At 34.6% G+C, this 21,508-nt stretch overlaps 2 protein-coding genes across 4 annotated transcripts in view; both read right to left on the minus strand.

Moving 5' to 3' along the window:
- The window catches only part of hecw2b (HECT, C2 and WW domain containing E3 ubiquitin protein ligase 2b), a 53,935-nt gene extending 48,207 nt beyond the window's left edge, over nucleotides 1-5,728 (minus strand). For both annotated transcript variants that reach the window (XM_016510667.1, XM_016510664.1), the window contains exon 1: nucleotides 5,269-5,728. The gene's annotated coding sequence lies outside the window, so the exon portion shown is untranslated. The remainder of the gene's footprint in view (nucleotides 1-5,268) is intronic.
- A 2,109-nt stretch (nucleotides 5,729-7,837) lies between these two features.
- On the minus strand, nucleotides 7,838-20,915 carry LOC107706835 (general transcription factor 3C polypeptide 3-like). 2 transcript variants are annotated; one of them, XM_016510670.1, is made up of 18 exons: nucleotides 20,677-20,915; nucleotides 20,395-20,494; nucleotides 18,693-18,961; nucleotides 17,882-18,005; nucleotides 17,562-17,753; nucleotides 16,431-16,596; nucleotides 15,992-16,139; nucleotides 14,904-15,042; nucleotides 14,549-14,649; nucleotides 13,121-13,292; nucleotides 12,811-13,013; nucleotides 12,639-12,740; nucleotides 11,672-11,807; nucleotides 11,081-11,306; nucleotides 9,853-10,043; nucleotides 9,531-9,655; nucleotides 8,222-8,374; nucleotides 7,838-8,026 (listed from the first exon to the last, which is right to left on the minus strand). In XM_016510670.1, exons 1-18 carry the CDS (start codon nucleotides 20,761-20,763, stop codon nucleotides 7,904-7,906), a joined length of 2,757 nt encoding a protein of 918 aa, XP_016366156.1. In that variant the 5' UTR covers nucleotides 20,764-20,915; the 3' UTR covers nucleotides 7,838-7,903. The 2 variants fall into 2 exon arrangements, with proteins under 2 accessions (XP_016366156.1, XP_016366155.1); XM_016510669.1 differs by having other exon boundaries at nucleotides 7,839-8,026; nucleotides 20,395-20,500; nucleotides 20,677-20,914.
- Nucleotides 20,916-21,508: the final 593 nt, after the last annotated feature.

A 21,508-nucleotide genomic window follows, 5' to 3' on the forward strand; every position in this document is an offset into this window, starting at 1 on the left:
ATATCTGAGACGGGTTTCTGCATGCCAGCTGGCATTCACAGTCAAACAATCAAAATAATGTTCTTTTTAGCAACATCATATGACCCCTTTAAGTCCACTGAAGTTAATATATTCTCCTGTCTGATTTGTTTGTTGGACAAGATGGCAGATTCTGCGTTATGATTGGTCAGATCGCCTGTCAATCAAGCTCTTTGTGTAGGGTCAATTGGCACATCTGGCAATCTGAGACAAAGCTCATACTTAACCGAAACATCCTAAGTCTAAGCGCTACTTCTGAGCAACAACATTTCCCAAGGCCAACGTCTTGTGCAAAAGCCATCTGGCTGTAGAATAATCCCAAAGGCATTCTGACTTTTGACTAATAAATCAATAAAGGTCATCTAGGTTTATCAGACAAACATTTCGGCCCGTATTGACAAATAAGGCTAAGAAATGCCACATTAGTGTGACCGCACTGTTTGGATGAACAATAGGCCATGATGCATATTCTATTTCGGGTACAGAGTGATGTAAGTTGTGTCTAAGTGTGTGTGTGGGTATGCATTCTGCTCAAGGAAACACCAGGAAAGAGCCTTGACTTCTTCCTGCGATTGCTCGGTGCACAAAAACACATAGTCAAAAATAAAACACACAAATTAAGCTTACATGGTTAGCACAATGAGGCAGGAACAATCACATACATTCTTCCCAGGATTCAACAGCAAACCGGATCATGTAAACATACAAATGCACAAAATTAGAAACCAACTTACAATGCATTTGATGCAAGGAATGTCTAACTTACACACACTTTCATGGTGATGCAAACAAGACGTCCACCCAGTAAGCCAAACAGACAAGCATGCATTTTACTCACAAATCAATGCTAACACCAATGTTTAGTATAACTGGGATACTTTTATAGTTTTTATTAGGCTAATAGATTGAATTGTTTTTGTAAATGCCTATATAGTTTTTTTTGTCTGGTTTTTTTTACATTCATTTATTTGATTTATTTTTATTTATTTTTACAGCGACTTTCACTTCAGACAATCAGTAACATTTAAAATGCATAGGCTACATATACTGCATAAAACTATTTTAATTTAAAAAATGATATGCAATATGAAAAATGTTCAGTAAATTCACACAGATTATGAATATATTTGCATATTCGCTTAAATTGGATGTTTCATAAAATGACAACAGAACAAAAAATATTTCAGCTGTGGATCATTTTTTATTCAATTACCTATTTTTACCTTCTTAAGCTTCTTACCTATAACCTATAAAACAAAACAACCCATTTTTTGTTTTTAATAAAAGCATTGCTCACCAAGTCTGCATTTATTTGATTAAAAATACAGTAAAACAGTAATGTTGTGAAATATTATTACAATTTAAAAGAACTGTTTTACATATTTACATATTTAAAAAATATTTAAATTACATCAATTTAAATAACATTTTTAATTACATATTTTAAAATGTAATTTATTCCTGTGATGCAAAGCTGAATTTTCAGCATCATTACTCCAGTCCTCAGTGTCACATGATCCTTCAGAAATCATTCTGATATGATGTACTGCTCAAGAAACATTTCTCATTATTATCAGTGTTCAAAAGAATAACCTCTCCAATGAAAATCTTTTGTAACAATGTCTTTAATATAACTTTTGATCAATTTAAAGGGGTGGTTCATTGCGATTTCACTTTTTTAACGTTAGTTAGTGTCCTAATTCAGCTCAGCTTCTGCAATGAACTGTTCCAATAATACACTAATTTTCACAAAAGCTATGAGAAGCATTAAACATGCACGCGCGTGCAGTTGCCATACTGTTTAAACCTTTAATCAGGATAAAACCGTATATTAAAAGCTAACATAAGCAGTAGCATTTACAAATAACAGCATATCTAAAAGTATGAGACAACAACAAACAAAAAACATAGGCCTACCATTAAAAAGTTAATTCTGCACGAACCTCTTCAATAATATCCTCTGCTTCTCAATCGGGCTCAAACTGATAAGCGATATTAACGACGCCATTGTTTACAATACATTATGTGAAAAATAATGTTTTTTTTACAAACGAAGCATTAAAACATGTTAGACTGCACCCCATAAACACAATCAAGCCTAGAAAAAGACCAGTGAACCACCCCTTTAATGCATCCTGTCTGAATAAAAGTATTAGGCCTAATTTCTTAAAAAAATAAAAATAAAAATAAAATTAAATCATAATATCTTACAGAGATGAAACCTTTGAATGGTAGTATATACTGTATCAGTACTAAAAGCCAATAAGCACTATAAATGTGTGGCAGAGCAGCACCTGATTAGATGCCACACATGGATTCTGCAAGCTAATAAGGCCAAGTCAGGTCATGAAACTCTGGCAGGCTTAGTTGGTTTCACCTTACAAGACTTTGACAAAACACTTGACAAAGAACTGATAGGCAGAGTGATGGAATTAAAATGATGGGAAGTTGTAATGCCTTCATCGCATGATTAGTCTGATCCATCAGTCAGAATTTCCTACAGTATTTCAAGGCCTTTCAGCAACTCTTAACACCTGTTCCCGACTGTAAATGTTTCATCAGTGCATGCTATTCCAAATAAAAAAAGTAATCTTTCATCGAAACATCCTATAAAACAACCTTCCTTTTCCGCTCACTAAGGCCTGAAGGATCTTAATTTTATTATTATCATGCTGTTTCAGTTGAAAATTCACCATATTACAGAAGTAAAATTGCTTGCGAATGACTTAACAGTATGTTGACTTCATCTAAAGTGTATCATCAACTGTAACTTTAAAATAACATTACATAAATTCCTCATCAATAGATGCCAGTCTCTCAGTGGAGGGATACGAAGTAAATATGCAAAATGCAAAAATAACCATATCCTTGCTAACCTAGTCAGAATGTAAACACATTATGAGTTCACTTGATCATTACCATCTCGACCACAGAGCTAATTGCAACTACTCATGCAATACAAAAAGTAAACACACCCAAACAAATGTACTGTTATTTGTCACTCCAAAAAAGTACAATGAACTGAGCCGAATTGATTCCTTTAGAACATTATTGAAAGCTTCTATTGTCCGTTCATCACTATAGCCCTCTCAAACCATATATTACTGTCCAGTGATGTCAGACTCTATCAGTCTCCACCTTTAGCTTCTGCTATTCATCCAAGACTGTCTGATCCGATGTCCAATAACATCCCTACCCCACAGAGATGAATCAATACTTCGATGATTTGATCAAACATTACAAGGCCCAGACAGACTTTTTTGCATTCTAGAGCTAAACTGAACAATTAAATCTGAAGAGTTTAGCTATTTTATGAGTCCAAAAGAACACTATGGGAATTTCATGCAAAGCAGACTGTACTTCACAACGCTTGGGCGGCTCTCGGAAATGAATCTGCATGGATATGCAACCAATTGAGCCTGTTGAGAGAGGCGAATATTGGATTGAACGAGAACCAGGCCATCCTGAAATTGAGTCTAGCGAGGCATTAATGACTGAGCCACCAGCTTTAACTGTGTCATTTAATCCACAGATCACATAGATGGTCTAAATAGTCCTGAAGTGGGATGTTGGAGCTGCTCTTCAAAGCAAAGCTTCGTATGACCTCATTACTCAAACTTTCTGCTAGGCGTGTCTGAATGACTTTTTTTAGACATTTTAACTGCAATACAACTAAAAACGCATGTTATCTGATTCGACAACCAAAACTCACAATGTAAAACCAAAGGAATGCCAAACAACTATAGGAGAATCCAGACCATGTGGCATTTAAGGTGCAATTTCCCTCACACGCAGATCTGCAGTACACTTAACCAAAACTGGTTTTTACAGCCAGATGTCTTTAGAAATCTAATTTTGGTGCTTTATAGAGCTCAGAAACCCCACAACTGATCTGAAAACCTATAAATAACCACCAAAAACTATAAAGAACCATATAGACACGACTCAAGCACCCTACACAGCAAATATTGTTTTAGAAGAGGTTTCTTCATGGAACCTAAGAACCGCTGAAGTACATATATTTGTGCCTATTGTATAAAATACCAATGTAGATTTGATGTAGGCTATAAAAGCAAATTCTGAATCAACACTCTAAATAAATGATGCTGGTTATTACACATTTGTATATTGTGTTTATTTTCAACCACTACAATGCTCATAGCAATCAGTTTTGGCAAAAATCCCAAATGAAATCTACATAAACATTGTCAAATGAATCTGATGCTTATGTGAGGCAGCGATTTACTCTACATATGTACGAAAATAACCAGCTCTCAACCTAACAAAATATATTTTGTCACTTTTAATTGGTTCAAGCATATGCACACATGAAACCCTGAAACATTTGAGGGCCAATTTCTCCAACATTGAACTCTAGGCACATTAAAGCATTTAAGCAACAGCAAACGCAACATATTTAAATAGATTATATAATATGCATGCTTTTGTTTCCATATTCTAAGGAACAGGTGCTCATTATAATGCATTTACCATTTCATCAAAACAATGGGTGTGCTACACTGGCAATCAATATTTTAGTACACAAGTGCTTGAAAAACAACCAGGTAGTAGGCTATACTTATTGTTACTTATAGTTCAAGCATAAACACAATAAGTCTTGGCAGTCTTTTTGTGGCAAATGCATAATAAACAGTATATTTTGATGCACCAGGAAACATTTCAATTTACTCCACATTTCAGACTTTGAATGTGGCTTTAACTGAATGTCAGGGAATTTGACCCTCAAATGCTACAGGTTCTGTGCGTCTTAGTTGGGTTAAAGGATAAACACAACAGAAATCCAGAACCTGTGGCATCTGAGGGACCGATTATTTATTTTTAATTTTTTTATTATTATTCAGATTATTATTCTAGACCTTTAAAGTAGTACATATTGTACAAAATGTTTAATAAATTTAATATTCAAATCCTGCGTCTTAGTTGGGTTAAAGGATAGACACAACAGAAATCCAGAACCTGTGGCATCTGAGGGACCGATTATTTATTTTTTAATTATTATTTAGATTATTATTCTAGACCTTTAAAGTAGTACATATTGTACAAAATGTTTAATAAATTTAATATTCAAATCACGTAATTTGGCTTTTTTTTTTTTTCATAAGAATAAATACCTAACAATAATGTGCGGTTTGTAATGCCAATATTTTTTATTACTACAACATTAATGCATTTATTAATTTGCCAACTAATCCAAATTAAATCGACATACAGGTAAACACGGTCACTTACCGTCAAACAAAGGTTATGATGAATTGAGAGCTCAAATAAACACACGGGGATGCTCGGAACAAGCTGATGTGCGCAGCTGAGGGCCTCTGTGAGGGTCCAGCGCACTTCTTCCTCCTCCTCTTCCTCCTAAACCATCCGTCTCAGCCCGACCGAACCTCTCAGAACCCAGCCCAGATGATGTTTACTGCGCAGTGTCGGTCTGCGTCCAGCCTGGATCCAGCCGCGTTCATCTCTTATTCATTTACAAAGAGCCCCGTATCCGCTCAATGCCACCTCATACCCACTGAAAACACTCGCACCGCAACAAAAACACACGCGTGGCCGGGTGTACAGCTTCATCTGAATGCTCAAGAGATACTGAATGTTGCTTTGCATTTGTGTTGGATTAATTCCAGGGGCTTTGCGTCTGCTTTTGTTTTGAGCATCCGCGCAGCGCACGAGAGGGAGGCGTTCACTCACACTGTTGTGATGTTCGATTCGCCAACGAGTCAACCTGCTGAACCGGTTCTTTTGAATGATTCGTTCTAAACGATTTGAAAGGCGGCTGTTCACACAGAACTGGTTCAGTCTTTAGTAGTCTCGCCTAGCCAGACCTTCAGACTGACGGCTGAAGGTCTGGAATCCATGGCAGCTTTCATTGGCCAAAGCCCGCCCATGAGGCCGTTTGACTGACATGTCAAACAACCAATCACAGTTCGTTTCGTTTCAGAGTCACGTTTCGGGGCGTGGAAATGTCGCCACAATAACAGACCGGTGTGTAAAACTCTCGGACCTATTTTAAAAATTCTGTGCCGTGAACTTTAAATATTTCACATACTTTTGAAAATCCAGCGTTTAGTTGGTCCTGATAAGCGCTTGTCGACACAGTTGTAAACACGACGGCTTTCTTCTTTCATGAGGGGGTTTGCCGTCACGACATCTTTGTTTCCAGGCGGAACGTTATAGAACGCAACACACACGTCTCCCGGAAATCCTGTATAATTCAACCAATCCGATGACGACTTCGAAACTCCTTAAGTGTTTCCACTTTTGTGTGCCATATGCATCAGACATTTAGCCAACGTTCCATGGGCGTGACGTCTGAGGCTGAGATTAACCCTGCATTGCATTCGGAAGGGCTCATCCCTATGCCCTAATACCTTCAAAGGGCTTACCCTCCGGAGTGAGAGCTTCGAAGGGTTGAAGGGTATAGGGGACCAAACAACTGTTTCTTGAAGTGCCCTTCTGCGTCGTCATCACGTGCCCACACGGAGGCGCCGTCATCATGCAAAGAATCTGCGCAAAGGATCATGGGAGCCCGAAGTGTCCATCAGTTGTACCCTTCGAAATCCTTCATTCCGAAGGGCCCTTTGAAGTGGCCAGTTTGAGCACTTCGGTTTGGAACGACTCTTCAATATGGCGGCCATGATTGTTTTCACTCCGAAGTGCCCTTCGGAGGGCGATATATCCCGTTTGGAACGCACAGCAAGTCTTTAGCCGTTACGAATCTTTTCGTATAAGACTGAGAGTTAAGCTAAAGTTAAGTAAAATAGTCGTTAAAGACTAGTTACATAACATTAAATGTATTTTAAAAGTTGAGTAGTTCAATTTACCTGTATACACCAGCTTAAAAATACAACACGGTGAAATGCTAAAAACAGCAGTGGCCAAAGACCTAAAAGAAAATTGTGCAGATAGAATGCAAGAAAACATTCCGAGTAAATAGCGCCACCTTTAAGTTGTACACAACAGTATATTACACTATAAATGTATTTTAATAGAAAAATTTAAAAAATAAATTGCCATTCGGTCTTAATAAGCGCTAAAGACACTTCTGTCTGTAATATAAAACCTGTTCTGTGTGAATACTTGTGGAAACAACTTGTTGAAACACTTTTGTAAAAACTCAAAGGATTCATTGAACCGTTTGCTTGGACACGGTTCATGGTAATGAATCACCCAAATGAACCGATTCAATAAGGTGAACTGATTCATTTCTCACAGTGTGGGGTGAACAAGGGTGGAGACCAAGGAGGGAAAAAAAGCTATCTATTATTAAGCTTAATTTGCTTAATAATAGAACAGGTCACCTAAAAATTAAAATCTGCTGAAAATTTACTGACCAAAACAAGCAGATTTTCACTTCACAAGACATGATAGACGTAATTAATGGACTGGAGTGGTGTGGATTACTTGTGGATTATTGTGATGTTTTTATCAGCTGTTTTGGACTCTCATTCTGACGGCAGCCATTCACTGCAGAGGATCCATTGGTGAACAGTTGATGATGTCTAAATTTCTCCAAATCTGTTCCCATTAAGAAACAAACTCGTCTACATCTTGGATGGCCTGAGGGCGAATACATTTTCAGCAAATTTTCATTTGGGTAAACTATTGCAAGCACTGTATTAAAATAATTACCCTTACCCTTAAAAATGTGCTTTGGGTCTCCATGAATATTTGACTAAGCTGACAATTGTATTGTACTTTAAATTCTTTGTTTTTTTTTTTTTACTTCTGAATTTAAAACTCATTCTTCACCTGAACTAACACATAAAATCAAACTCAATGCAAAGATATAATAAATTAATTTATTTGAAAAAAAAAAGTACATTTATAAAAGCAACTATAAACCTGAGTCTGATCACGCATTGAGTCAGACAGTACAGTAAGTATAGATGACATGGCGGGCCATTTCCTTATTACCACTGGACTGGTATATAAGGGATAGATTGTAGGCAATCTCTCTTCTCAAGTCCACTTGGTCATCATCAATCCCCTTCAAATGACAAGAGAAATCATTTACATTTCACGAAGCATTAAAAACAGCCTATTAATACGTGTATATATATATATATATATATAGCACAGAGCTTCTGAATGTGTCTCTCATGTTGTGAGAATTTGGGAGATCTCTGGGATGATTTATGGATGCATGTTGGATCATACAGATATTAAACTGAAAGCATCTTACCTCCAGTTTGAGTGGGGGGAGGGTGAGGGCTTTCTCATAGTAGTGAATGGCTAAATGACTGAGTCCAAGCTGGTGTAAAGCCCGACCGATATTATACAGAGACTCTTGACAATGACCTCTGAGATCCACATAGCGCCACAGGAATGAGAAACCCTGACAAACAACCAAAATATGTGGTATATGCGCATACACACAAATTAATTTATCTATCTAAACAGGGACATCTGGTTGACATCTTGCCATTTTAAAATTACTGTTTTTATTAATTACTTAATAACTAAAATAACTAAAATGAAGAATACTTTAGGACCATTAAGAGTTTTTGCAACTTGTCATTATATTTAAATATATTTATTTATAAAACGCTTGTCTTGTTTACTGTGTGGAGACGTGCTGATATCGCGTTTGGTCTCGTTCTGTATCGCGCATCTTGTCAGTGTCTGCGCTTGCTTGGCCATTTGTTGTGGAGAAACATTTGTCATTTTTATTTTATATCTTTATTTTTAAAATGTGTATAGGTAGTATTTATAAAGTTTTAGCTTTTAGTTTTGGATCTGTTTTTAGTTGTTTTAATACTACAATTGATTGCTTCTGTTGTCCTTATTTGTAAGTCGCTTTGGATAAAAGCATCTGATAAATGACTAAATAAATAAAATAAATAAATAAATATTTATGACAATTAAGCACATTTGCCCCATAAATTCTCATTACTGCCACATGGGCACATGAAAAAAAAATAAATACAAAAAAAATAAAAATAAAATAAATTTGTAATACAACCCCTTTGAATTAAGCAGTAAATTAATGTGTAAAATGTATAAGTATTACAACAACAAAAAACTTATAATATAATATAATATAATAGTAACTTTCTTATACCAAAACCTTTTTTTCTTTATAATTTCTCTCTTTATATTTTTTTAATAGCATGATATAATAAAGCTAACTTAAAGGGACATTTCAACAACTTTGCTTCCAAAAGTAACTTGTTTAGAAAAACACATCATACTGTACCTGCACAATGAGTGGATGCCTTTTCATGACAAACCTCTGACAGGCCATATGGAAGAATGTGAGACCAACAACCAAACTATGAAGAGGATGATCGGGCTATAAGTATTACAACAACAAAAAACGTATAATATAATATAATATAATAGTAACTTTCTTATACCAAAACCTTTTTTTCTTTATAATTTCTCTCTTTATATTTTTTTAATAGCATGATATAATAAAGCTAACTTAAAGGGACATTTCAACAACTTTGCTTCCAAAAGTAACTTGTTTAGAAAAACACATCATACTGTACCTGCACAATGAGTGGATGCCTTTTCATGACAAACCTCTGACAGGCCATGTGAAAGAATGTGAGACCAACAACCAAACTATGAAGAGGATGATCGGGCTGGTTTCTGAACGCCTGCATGTACTGACCTAATCAGTGACGAGAAAGTATATTAATAATAGTTACAATAATAAACCATTTTTAATAGTGCAGTTTTCACCACTTATGCCATATATGACAATGCTCAAACGCAAATCAATTATACAACTACCTATGACACATTCATCATGTGCAAAACCTAGTAATAAACACCAGAATTGTGGGATAGCAAATGTCTAAACCATACCAAGTGCATGTTTGAAAGTCCCAGAAACCAGCGAGGTGTGTCCATTGAGAAGGTAGAGCGCATGGTTATCGGGATGTTTGAGCATTTGACGCAGACAGAAACGATGATGTCTGGCATCCTGAGAGTGCAGGGTAACCTGATTAAACACGTTCCACAGCTGAGTCCGTTCCACATTGTCCATTAACATCAACCTGCAACAGATAGAGTATATATATATATAAAGTACTTAAAGATCAGTTCTCTATTGAGAAAGAAGACCAAGTGGTCACTTAAAGCCACTTCTCAAATCAAATAAATTCCACTTTGCAATCAAATAAAGAAACTTTTAGCCTCAAATTAGATTTTCAACCCACTATTCCTCGGAGAATCATTTCTCAGATATTAGACTTGAGGTTATCTTGAGATTTAAACATATGTTGCCCCTTGTGTGATTGTTTATGCCGTATTCGGCTAATTTGATCACGGTTTTATGCATAAAACTATAATAATCCTGCTTTTCCTCCAAAACTATTTCTTTTGGTGGTAAATGTGGGATTGTTTGTTTTAAACATATTCTGTATTGTGTTTTTAAAAACTGATTACATTTATACACATGAAATAAGAAGAATGAATGAGAAGAAAAAAAAAACTCAAAATCACAAATACACATTTATTTATGTTCCTGTGGCTCAGTGGTAGAGCATTACGTTATCAGCGCAAAAGGTCGTGGGTTCGATTCCCAGGGAACACACATACTGGTAAAAAAATGTATAGCCTGAATGCACTGCAAGTCGCTTTGGATAAAAGCGTCTGCTAAATGCATTTATTATACATTTAATCAGTTAAATAAATCAAATATGTAAATAAATAATTATTTAAATAAAAAATTAAATAAGTGAATTAGTGGAGGATTCTGTGTTTTAAACATGATAAAACTATTATCAAATTAGCCAAATACTGTATAAACAAGCACATAAACAAGAAATTAAAAAATAATTTTAAAAAAATTAAGAAGTTTTTAAAAATACAGAATAAAGACTATCATCATTTAAACACAGAATCTTGCATTTTACACCAAAATAAATAAAAAAAATTTGTTGGAAAACGCAGGATTCTGTGTTTTAAGCATGGTAAAAATAAATAAAATTAGCCAAAATACTGCATACACAAACCAGGTTTTGATTCATTGGCTGATTTTATTTAGATTTTTTAATTTTGGATGCTGAATATATAGACAGATTTATCTGACCTTATATAGTCATAAGCTTTGCGGAAGTTGCGGTCGAGGAAGGCGGCGGACAGGCCGAGGTATTCCAGCTCTTTGCGCTTCACGCGGTCGTCGTAGAAGGAATAGTACTCTAAAGTGGAGTCCACTAATAACTCGGCCTCGGCGAAGCGCTTCACCTCACACAGAACGGCCAAACAGCGCTGTAACAGCTTCCACCAGTCGTCTCGAGAGAGGACACTCGTCTTACCTTAGAGAGAAAGACACTGAGATACTTCAGCTGAAAAGGTAGGATGTTTCAGAGAAGGAGCAAGTAATTGCATCTTGATTTAAGTTTACAAAGATTTGTTGACTTTAACGAACCAAAATGCTGGGTTGTAGTATGTAAATATTATTGATCATAGAATTCATTATGTGCAGTGTTGGGGGTAACGCATTACAAGTAACGCGAGTTACGTAATCAGATTACTTTTTTCAAGTAACTAGTAAAGTAACACATTACTTTTTAATTTACAAGAGAATATCGGAGTTACTTTGATCCTCAAGTCTGAGGACAGTTTGAAGTGAACGCCACAATGAATGAGTGTTACTGTAGCTAAATCTGATGTGCTTCACCTATCACATCCAGATACGCTGCCTCCTGGTCAACAATCTCTGTCAGGTTGTTGCGTGACACTTTTATAAGCTTCAGATGTTTGACTCCAGAGGACCTGTCAGAGACGACACACACCTGAGCCCTCACCATCGCCACCTTCACAAAACAGAAAACACAACCACATCTCAAACTTTAGATGAAGAGAATTCATTTCGTGAAAAATGTCAAGTCTCCTAAACCTGGTAGTCAGAGAGCAGGAATTAACTACTAGCTCTTTAAGAGTGGTTGACTACAAATATTAGCTGGGTAATTGAATATACATTGATATAGGCTGCTTCAATTGTATACGGGCCGATTCATCAGATTATTCAAGTATAGACAAAATACGATAGCAGACTATTAACAACAGATTTGTGGTAGTCGTATTAATTTTTTTTATTTTTGGAGCCTAGGTGTGCCAACTTTTTTCTGTTTTTCATATGAAAAATATGGTTTACCTATATTAAACTGAATCTGACAATATATTATAGTCAGTTAGTTGATTGATTCAGTTTGATATATGCAATTAATGAAAAATAGAATGATCAATCAGATATACACCACAGCTCCAAAAGAAGAAAATCTTTAAGTTCTCACAACAGGTGACGTTTCGAGCCTAAAAGCTCTTCATTCATGAAAATTCTGCTTTGCATCACAGGAATAAATTACATTTAGAAATATTTTCAAACAGAAAACAGTTACTTTAATTAGCAATAAAATTACAGTTTTTATAGTATTTATTTTGATCAAATAAATGCCGCTCGTTTTAAAAACAATTTAAAAAAATATTAGTAAACTCAAACTTTTGAACGGTAGTGTATGTTGCGATTTATGTACATCTCTGCCGTTATGGAATTTTATTCTGTATATATCATATTATACTTGCTACAAGTCACAAACTGCTCTCTTTATATCACCATCAGACATTAAGCACAGTCAGATTCTGACCTTCAGGAGCATGGACAGCATGGTCAACACAGTATCAATGTAATCATCAGTGCGTCCTTGAGCATGCAGAAGAGTCGAGCGATGCAGCAACAGCTTCAGTTCCTGAAAGACATCACACACATAATCATACACAAGCTCAACTCAGTGTCCACACCTCCTAACACAACACTACCTGCTGGGCAGCAGAAGAGTCCTGTGCAAGGGTTTCAGCATCATACATGGGCTCCAGGGCCTTGAGGGCCATGTTGGGACGTCCCAACTGCTGCTGGAGGGTGGAGAGGGCCAGACGCGCATCTAGATGGAGTGGAGCCATTTCAACAACCTTACTGTAGCTCTTTGCTGCAACCTCCAAATGACCAAGTGCCTTTAGACACTCTGCAAACAAGCAAATCAAGACCAGATGACATCTTAAGTCATTTAACTATTATAATGACCGACTTTAATCATTGCTTTTCCAAATTTAGTGCAGTAAAGCATGTAACCTGCATGTCGGAGCCAAACGACTGCCAGGTTGTATCTCTCCGAGCAGACGAGGGTGGAGAGCAGAGGCAGGGCAGAGTTATACTCGCCCTCTTCCATAAAAGCCTCGGCCACGTCCAAATACAAATCGCCCAGCTCCTCTGGGTTCTGCTCCATCAGTGACGTCAGCATGGGCTAAAGACAAAATGTCACAGGCGAGAAAATCAAATATGGATGAGACATCCGTCGTCACATTTATTCTATCATTTGGAAGAGGTAATTTGTTCATTTTAAGTGTTAAAATGTTTCGGTTGCACTTTATTTTAAGGTGTCCTTGTTACAGTGTAATTATATACATTTAAGAACTGAGTAATATTAATTAACTACATGTACTTACTATATGGTTAGGGTTAGGATTAGGGTTTGGCTTAGGGATGCTTGCATGTAATTATGCATAATTTATTGTTATTATAATAGTAAGTACATGTAATATGTGTAACAAGGACACCTTAAAGTAAAGTGTTATCAATGTTTCCTTCTGAATGTTAAAATGGCATTAAGCAGATATTTGTGAATATATGGTGTTTTCACAAGTGTTTCAGTAAAAAACATGTTTAAAAATGTATTTAATACAAGGTGATAAAGATTTTTAAATACAAAACTGTTTCCTAATCGCAGGCATTTTTTTAACCCCTCTCTATCGCCTATGTGTTTAAAATGTAAAACTGAAGTAGGTACTTTAACACATTGTCTGTGGTCATGTAACAGACTGCAAAGGTATTGGTTTTTGGTGCTGGGGGAAATGGAAAAGATCTTTAATATGCAGTTGGATTTTGACCCAGTCTCATTGGTATTGGGTATACCTAATAAATGCATTGTTTCATTTGCTAACAAGAAATTGTATAATATTCTCTCCTTTGCTGCCAGAAAAAATATTTTACTTAATTGGATTTGTGATAAATCTCCATCACTTAAAGGTTGGCATAAGATAATTTTTTAACTGATTCCCCTGGAGCGTCTTACCTATGTATTACATCAAAAAACAGGCCTGTTTTATAAAGTCTGGACTCCATATCTGGACTATATGGAACCTCATCTTCGCCCTATTATGCTACAAGGAATATTGTAATTGTGTAACTGTCTGGGCATTTAACTTTTCTGCCCTATTCATTTTTTTTTCCTTCTTTCCCTAATCTGTTATATATGGGGTAGTCCTGTTTTATTTAATAATCTGAGCTATGTGTGTGTGTGTTTTATTTTTTATTTTTTTTGGTTTGTTTCTTTTGGGCGATGCCTTGTTATTTTTGTATTACAGTGAAAATTCAATAAAAATAATTATTAAAAAAAATTAATAAAAAATAAATAAATACAAAACTGTTTAGAAACCAACAGTATTACTTGGAAATCAGTTGTATAAATGAGAGCGTGTGCACGTGTATAAATGTACTTACATCCAGAGGTTTGATGACGCTCCGGTGGATGAGACACACCATCATCTTCACTCTGATGTCGATTGGAACATCATCAGGAATCACCACCTCTACAATTTTACCTATGCATTTAAAAACATGTCATCAATGTGATCAGAATGCTTTTCTCTGATTAACAAGGTTATTATCAGCCTAGTCCTGCCAAACTAAAATCTACACTGCAAAGGCTGCATAATATAAAGCACACAATGAATAGAAGAAAACATACTATTATTATTATTACTATTATTGAACATTTATTTATTTGTTTTCATTATTATCATCATCTGTGGTACAGCATTACACATTATGACAGAACATTTATTTTTTGTCTTACCTTTTTCCTCTTCAGAGTCGTTTTTCTTCTCCTCTCCTTCTGTATCTTGTGCAGGCGTGTTGTCAGCCGTCTCCGTCTGTGTCTCTGTCTCCTCCTTCTCCTCTCTTTTCAGAACGATGCCACAAAACTTCACCAGCACCTACAGATGCACACATTTGAGCATTTACATTAAAATTAATACAATAGTGGGAAAAAGTAAGACTAAGAAACCATCACTAAGTGACCATGGTCACTAAGACCCATCTTGCATCAAGTGTGAATTACGACATGAGATGCTAAAGCAAAAAAAAAAAAGAAAAACAAGGTATTTCTTTATTCAGAACCTCTTGACCTCTTGAGCAGTTCCCAACTTTAAGCAAAATGTAACAATGAATAATTTTTTTAAATTACATCACTTTTTTGTAAACATTTTGTTAATTTTATTGCAGAAAAATACATATTTTAATTATTTAATTTCATTCAGAATTAATATCTTTTTTTACATTATAAACAATGACATTATTAATAATAATAAAACATAAATTAATATAAAAATCCATGCATTAAAATGATCTAAATTGTAAAATATTAATCATAACTAATAATTACAGAATACTATTTTTATGTAAGTGTGCACTGACATCAAATTATATTTAAAAACATAGTTTTTTGTTTTATATTTCTTTATTAATTACTATTACTACTATTAATATTTCTTTATTCATTATATTTCATTACTACAGTAGTTCCAAACTTTAAGCAAAATATAATGCGTAGTTTAAAGACTCATTTTTATATATAATATTTGATTTTAAAATATATTATTACTTTTTTTGTAAACATTTGAGCAATTTTATTGTGAAAAAATACACATGAATTACGTAATTCTGCACTGATTTTTATAAAGGATTTAAATAATCTTCTTACTCGGATTTCTGCATGTTTTCATTAAGTTTGTCTTTTTTCAATTACAGAGACGATTTAACTACAGTATTTTTTCTGTCTATTTGACAGTTACATAATGGCATCATGTCTTATTCATACCCTGTTCTGCTCTCTATATTTCAATATTTGCCACTGAAAAGCCTGCTAGTCTTTTCTGACCTCACCTCCAGAGCTTTATCATGCTGGTGATTGGCTATGAAGAGTTCAGCAGCCATGTTGACACACTCATGTGAGACGAGTTCAGGATGACTCTCCAGAGCTTCCTCCATGACTCCTATAGCGGACGGCAACTCGCTGCTCTCATAGTAACTCCTGAAATAAACACATGCACAGTTCTGGGGTTACAAACTATACAAGCAGAGATATGTACTTTATGGCTTTCAGAAGCTGTCATGGCATTAATGGAACAACCATGAGCTCATTAACATGTCAACATACAAACAACAATATAGATACTAACAGAGGCCACTTGCATGTGAAGTCTTAAAGGTACAGTAGCAAAAACAGTTTATTTTTAAGGGTCAGCGAAAGGGTGGAATGTCATGAAACTAAATTATGGAGCAAAAAACCTTGACTAACAAAAGATGGGAGCATCGTACTTACTTAGCCATGTCTCGTGAGAGCTGCATGAACTGTTCTCCATCGGAGGGTGGCAGCAGGCTGAGGATGCGGCGATACCCGTCCATGGCCTGCTTGTGTTCCCCGACCTGCTCATAAAGGCTTGAGCGCTCCCACATGTACTGAACGTTACTGGGGTCGTATTTAATCGCTGGGAACAAAGCAGCAGACATCATGTGCTTCAAACACATTTTGTGCTAGACACATTTCACAAAGGCATCTCAGTACTTTAACATCTGCTGAATTAGAGTCATGTGATTGACTGTTAGTAAACAGCGATACACATCTCATTTTTTATTTTATTTTAAAGCCAAACCAAATATTTTAAGAAACCATTTCTAAGAGATGTGAAGAGAGACAGATTTACAACAAGAACAACTTAATAATAATAATTATAATAACTATAAATAATGAAACAAAAAATATATTCTATCTATATGGAATTTTTATATAATAATATTATTTTTATTATTACATAAATAAAAGACTGTTAGTAAACAGCGATACACTTCATCTCATTTTTTATTTTATTTTAAAGCCAAACCAAATATTTTAAGAAACCATTTCTAAGAGATGTGAAGAGAGACAGATTTACAACAAGAACAACTTAATAATAATAATTATAATAACTATAAATAATGAAACAAAAAATATATTCTATCTATATGGAATTTTTATATAATAATATTATTTTTATTATTACATAAATAAAAATCCAGATAGATAGATAGATAGATTTTTTCAGCAAGGATATATTAAACTGATCAGCAAAGACAGTAAAGGCATTTGCATTATTAGAAAAGTTATTTTGTACTTTGTATTCATGAAAAAATCCTGAAAAAATTTATTATGGTTTCCACAAAAATATGAGCAGCACAGTAATGATGCTGAAAATTCAGCTTTGCATCACAGGAATAAATTGCATTTTAAAATATATTCCAATAGAAAACAGTTATTTTAAACTGTAAAAATATTTCACAATTTTACTCTTTTACTGCATTTGTAATGAAATAAATGCAGCCTTGGTGAGCAGAAGAGACTTCATGTTTCAAAAACATTTTTAAAAATCTTACAGACTCCACACCATTGAACAGTAGTGTAGATCTGTATACAGACCTTTAGTGTAGCAGATGATGGCTTGTTTGACGTTGTCCTGCTCCAGGGACATGTCTGCCAGTTTGACCCACTCCTCATAGTCACTGGGGTTCAGATGAGCAGCGATCAGTCCGAACTGAAGCGCTTTCTCCATGTCCCCCTGATCCTCATAGATCATAGCCAGTGTGGAGAACGGCTCGTAGGCCACAGGAGCTGAGAGAGACGAGAGAGACATGAGGGTTTATTCAATGACACTACTGATTAATGTGCAGAAACCACTACAATTAAAACACTGTGTGTTCAAGTGACCAATATCAACTTTTGTTGACAACAAAACTCGCCTTGGCGAATGATCTCCATGCACATCAGGATGGCATCCTCCTTTTCTCCTCTAGCGTAGCGGATGTTAGCCTCTCCCATGAGTCCTCTGAGAGCCCGAGGTAACTTACTGCGGTGACGTCTCTCCTAAAAAAAAACAAAAAAACAATGTGCTTATAAATAAACTGAAGATTTGATCAATGCTATACAATTATCATGATCAATAACAGTGATTATTGATACCTGTAGGCGTTAGCAAAAAAAATAAAAATTGATACTTCTGATATTTCTTTATTTAGAAACTCATAATCTATTACTAGAGTACTTCCTGACTTTATTAAGCACAATATAATGAATCAATTAAACTCATTTTTATATATAATATTAGATTACTTTTCTGTAAAATATTTTATTTTTATTACAAGAAAATACACATTTAACTATTTAACTTAATTCAGAATTTTTATATTTTTCAAATAATAAAAAAAAACACACAAAAAAAACAGATTAATCATAAAATAAATTAATTAATCTAATAAAATCATAGCTAATCATCATTACAGAATACTAATTATATGCATCAAGTGTGCATTATGACATATGTATATAAATGTATCAAAAAATAAAGAGAATTCTTCTGTTAATTCTTTATTCAGGAACTCAAAACATAATAAATAATAATAATAATAATAATAATAATAATAAATTACTCATTTTTGTAGATGTAACTAGATCAAAATGTAAAATTAGATCATCCTTTTTTTATATATATATATTTTATTAATTTTATTGTTATTGATTATTAATGCTGACCTAGCAGGGCAATCTACCAACCTTCATCATTTTTTTATTCTCACGGTTCAGCTCCATTTCTAAGGCAAACACATCTCCGGGTGTGACTTCATTGTCGTCATTGTCCTCTTCTTCTTCTTCTTCTTCTTCTTCTTCATCATCGTCGTCTCCATCCTCCTCTCCAATGTCTCTCCAATCCATCTCTCCATCTTCATTATCTTCATCCTCCTCCACACACTCCTCCAGTCCCTCTCCGATCATGGAGGCAAAAGCTTTCTGAACAGATGGACTGACTCCTTCTTCTGCCGTCTCTGTTAGAGATCACACAAAACACAGCTTGTGATGTGATGTTGTGTGACGCTGAATATTGATTCCCACCTGCCTCAGTCAAATGCTCTTGATGTGTTTGCCATACAAGCAAGAATAGGAAACTAAAATCTGATCTATTATCTGTCAGTCAATCAATAAATCCTGGGATCAAATTTCGGGATCAAAAAACACAGTACTGTGTTTGAAGTTGATACGATTTTATTTTTTTAATAAATTCATATTTTTATTCCATAAGAATGCATTAAATTGATCAAAAGTGAGGGTAAACAAAGAGATTTATAACGTTACAAAAAAATATCAAATTATCAAATACATTTTCTTTTGAACTTCTGCTTATCAAAGAATCCTGAAAAAATGTATCACAGCTTCCACAAAAATATTAAGCAACTGTTTTGTTAATAATATGAAAAGTTTCTTGAGCAGCAAATCAGCATATTAGAAGGATTTCTGAACGATCATGTGACACTGAAGACTGCAGTAATGATGCTGAAAATTCAGCTTTGCATCAGGAATACATTACATTTGAAAATTGTTAATAAACTATTACAGTTTATTTAAAACTGTAATAATATTTCAGAATATTACTGCTTACCCCAAACTTTTGAATGGTAGTGTAATTTATAAAACACCCAATTTAACACTGATTTAACACGCACATTGCACAATATTCTGAAAATTATGTTTAAGTTATTATATTTTGTTCTGTATGCATTCTACCATACGCTTAGCCTAACTTTAATAAATAGTTTCTTAGAATGAGTGTTTTTCAGCTCTTTGCCTCATAAATCTCTTACTCGTCTATACACACATAAACCAAACACTGCACACTGCTTCTCAACTGTGTTTTATATCATATTTATTCAGTTTGAAATAAGGCAAAGTGTCTATTCCTATCTGCAGGAATAGCATATTATTATTAAATAGCATATAATCTATCTGCAGCATGCATATTATTTTGACATTTATAAGTTAGATTTTTGGTTTCAAGATGCATGCAAAATGATCTCATATTTCATTCATTAAATCAATGTCTAATTTTGAGGTTATATTAATGTGTTTTGTGGGCCACTTGTAATATAGTTCATATTAAACTGCCTAGTCTAGTCTTACGAGTTAGTCATCTATTATTATTTTTTCTTTTTCTTCTTCAGAACTGTTCATACCTTTAAGTCAGTTACAAAAAAAATTAGATTAGTCTAATTTGAATCCGATAAGTAAGGCTGATCACTAGTTCTTAAGACAAGACACAGTCTCAACATGGGGGTTCTGTTGTTTATGCAACTGGTCCATTGTAAAGATGGTACAATCTGTGAGGTTTCATAAAAAATACCTCATTATTACTTTCTATCGCTTTCACCTATAGTGTTCCCCCTGAAAGTTACAAAAAGCCTGGAAATGTACGTGATATATCCACCTGTTTGACGGTGCCGTGTTTCTTTAGCACTTGGTTTTGAAGTGGACGGAACAGCGTCCTCCTGATCAGCAGCTTCTTCATATTCTGACACATCTCCCTTCTGCTCCTGAAACACAACATGAGTCACATGCTACTCCATAGTACTTCAACAATACCATGGTGCATGTCCAAATCACATTCCAAAATAACTGCTTAGTGGACATACAGTATACATGCGCTATAATAGAGACACGCATTACATACATTCATATAGATGCTAGAAGAAAAGCGGAATATTATTACCTTATCCTTTGCTTTTCTTTCCTCTCTCCGCCTTTCAAACTCCTCGAAAGTTATCTTTCCTTCTAAATAGTCGTTCAATTCGGACATTGTAGAAAAATAACTTAAGTTTACTGCTTCATGTCACATACAGTATAAACATTACACTGGTGCACTGCATGAGCACTGTTGCACGCTTCCTGCGTTTCTGCCTTCAGCCAATCAGAGAGCTCAAATTCTTCTTCGACGGTAAACGAAACACAACCACAGGTGAAGCCATTCCAAAAGACCCACATCGCCATCAAGCGTCAAAGGAATATAGCGCAATTCAAATTTATCGTGGTACACACTGGGGAAGATAATAACATATATTTTTTCATAAAATATTTTTTTTGTTAATGGAAATATATCATCCTTAGCATTTTTGCTGTTCGTACTACCACAATTGAGGTTTTGTACATTGTTCTTGGTTGTATAATATTTAGTAACAAAGCATATATATAAGTGCTGTCAAACGACTAATCGCGATTAATCGCATCCAAAATAAAAGTTTTTGTTTACACAATATATGTTTGTGTACTGTGCACATTTATTATGTATATATAAAAGCACACACATACAGTATATATTTTGAAAATATTTACATGTATTTACATGTAGGCCTATATATTTGTCTTCATATAATTTATATTATATAAAAATGTATTTAATATATAAACATAACATATTTTTCTTAAATATATACATGCATGTATTTGTATTTATATATATATACATAATAAATACATACAGTACACGCACATATATTATGTGAACAAAAACTTTTATTTTGGATGCGATTAATCGTTTGACAGCA

This window comes from Sinocyclocheilus rhinocerous, unplaced genomic scaffold (genome assembly GCF_001515625.1).
Source record: "Sinocyclocheilus rhinocerous isolate Xijiao unplaced genomic scaffold, SAMN03320098_v1.1 scaffold2610, whole genome shotgun sequence".
Classification (NCBI taxonomy): Eukaryota; Metazoa; Chordata; class Actinopteri; order Cypriniformes; family Cyprinidae; genus Sinocyclocheilus; species Sinocyclocheilus rhinocerous.

What these genes read in the sequence shown, in the direction of transcription:
- LOC107706835 (XM_016510669.1), bottom strand. Translation starts at nt 20,763, where the DNA reads ATGTCCGAATTGAACGACTATTTAGAAGGAAAGATAACTTTCGAGGAG. An exon ending in AACACGGCACCGTCAAACAG is followed by an intron (nt 18,962 to 20,394) that starts GTGGATATATCA and finishes GATCTCTAACAG; the next exon opens with AGACGGCAGAAGAAGGAGTC. An exon ending in CATCATCTGCTACACTAAAG is followed by an intron (nt 16,597 to 17,561) that starts GTCTGTATACAG and finishes CTTTGTTCCCAG; the next exon opens with CGATTAAATACGACCCCAGT.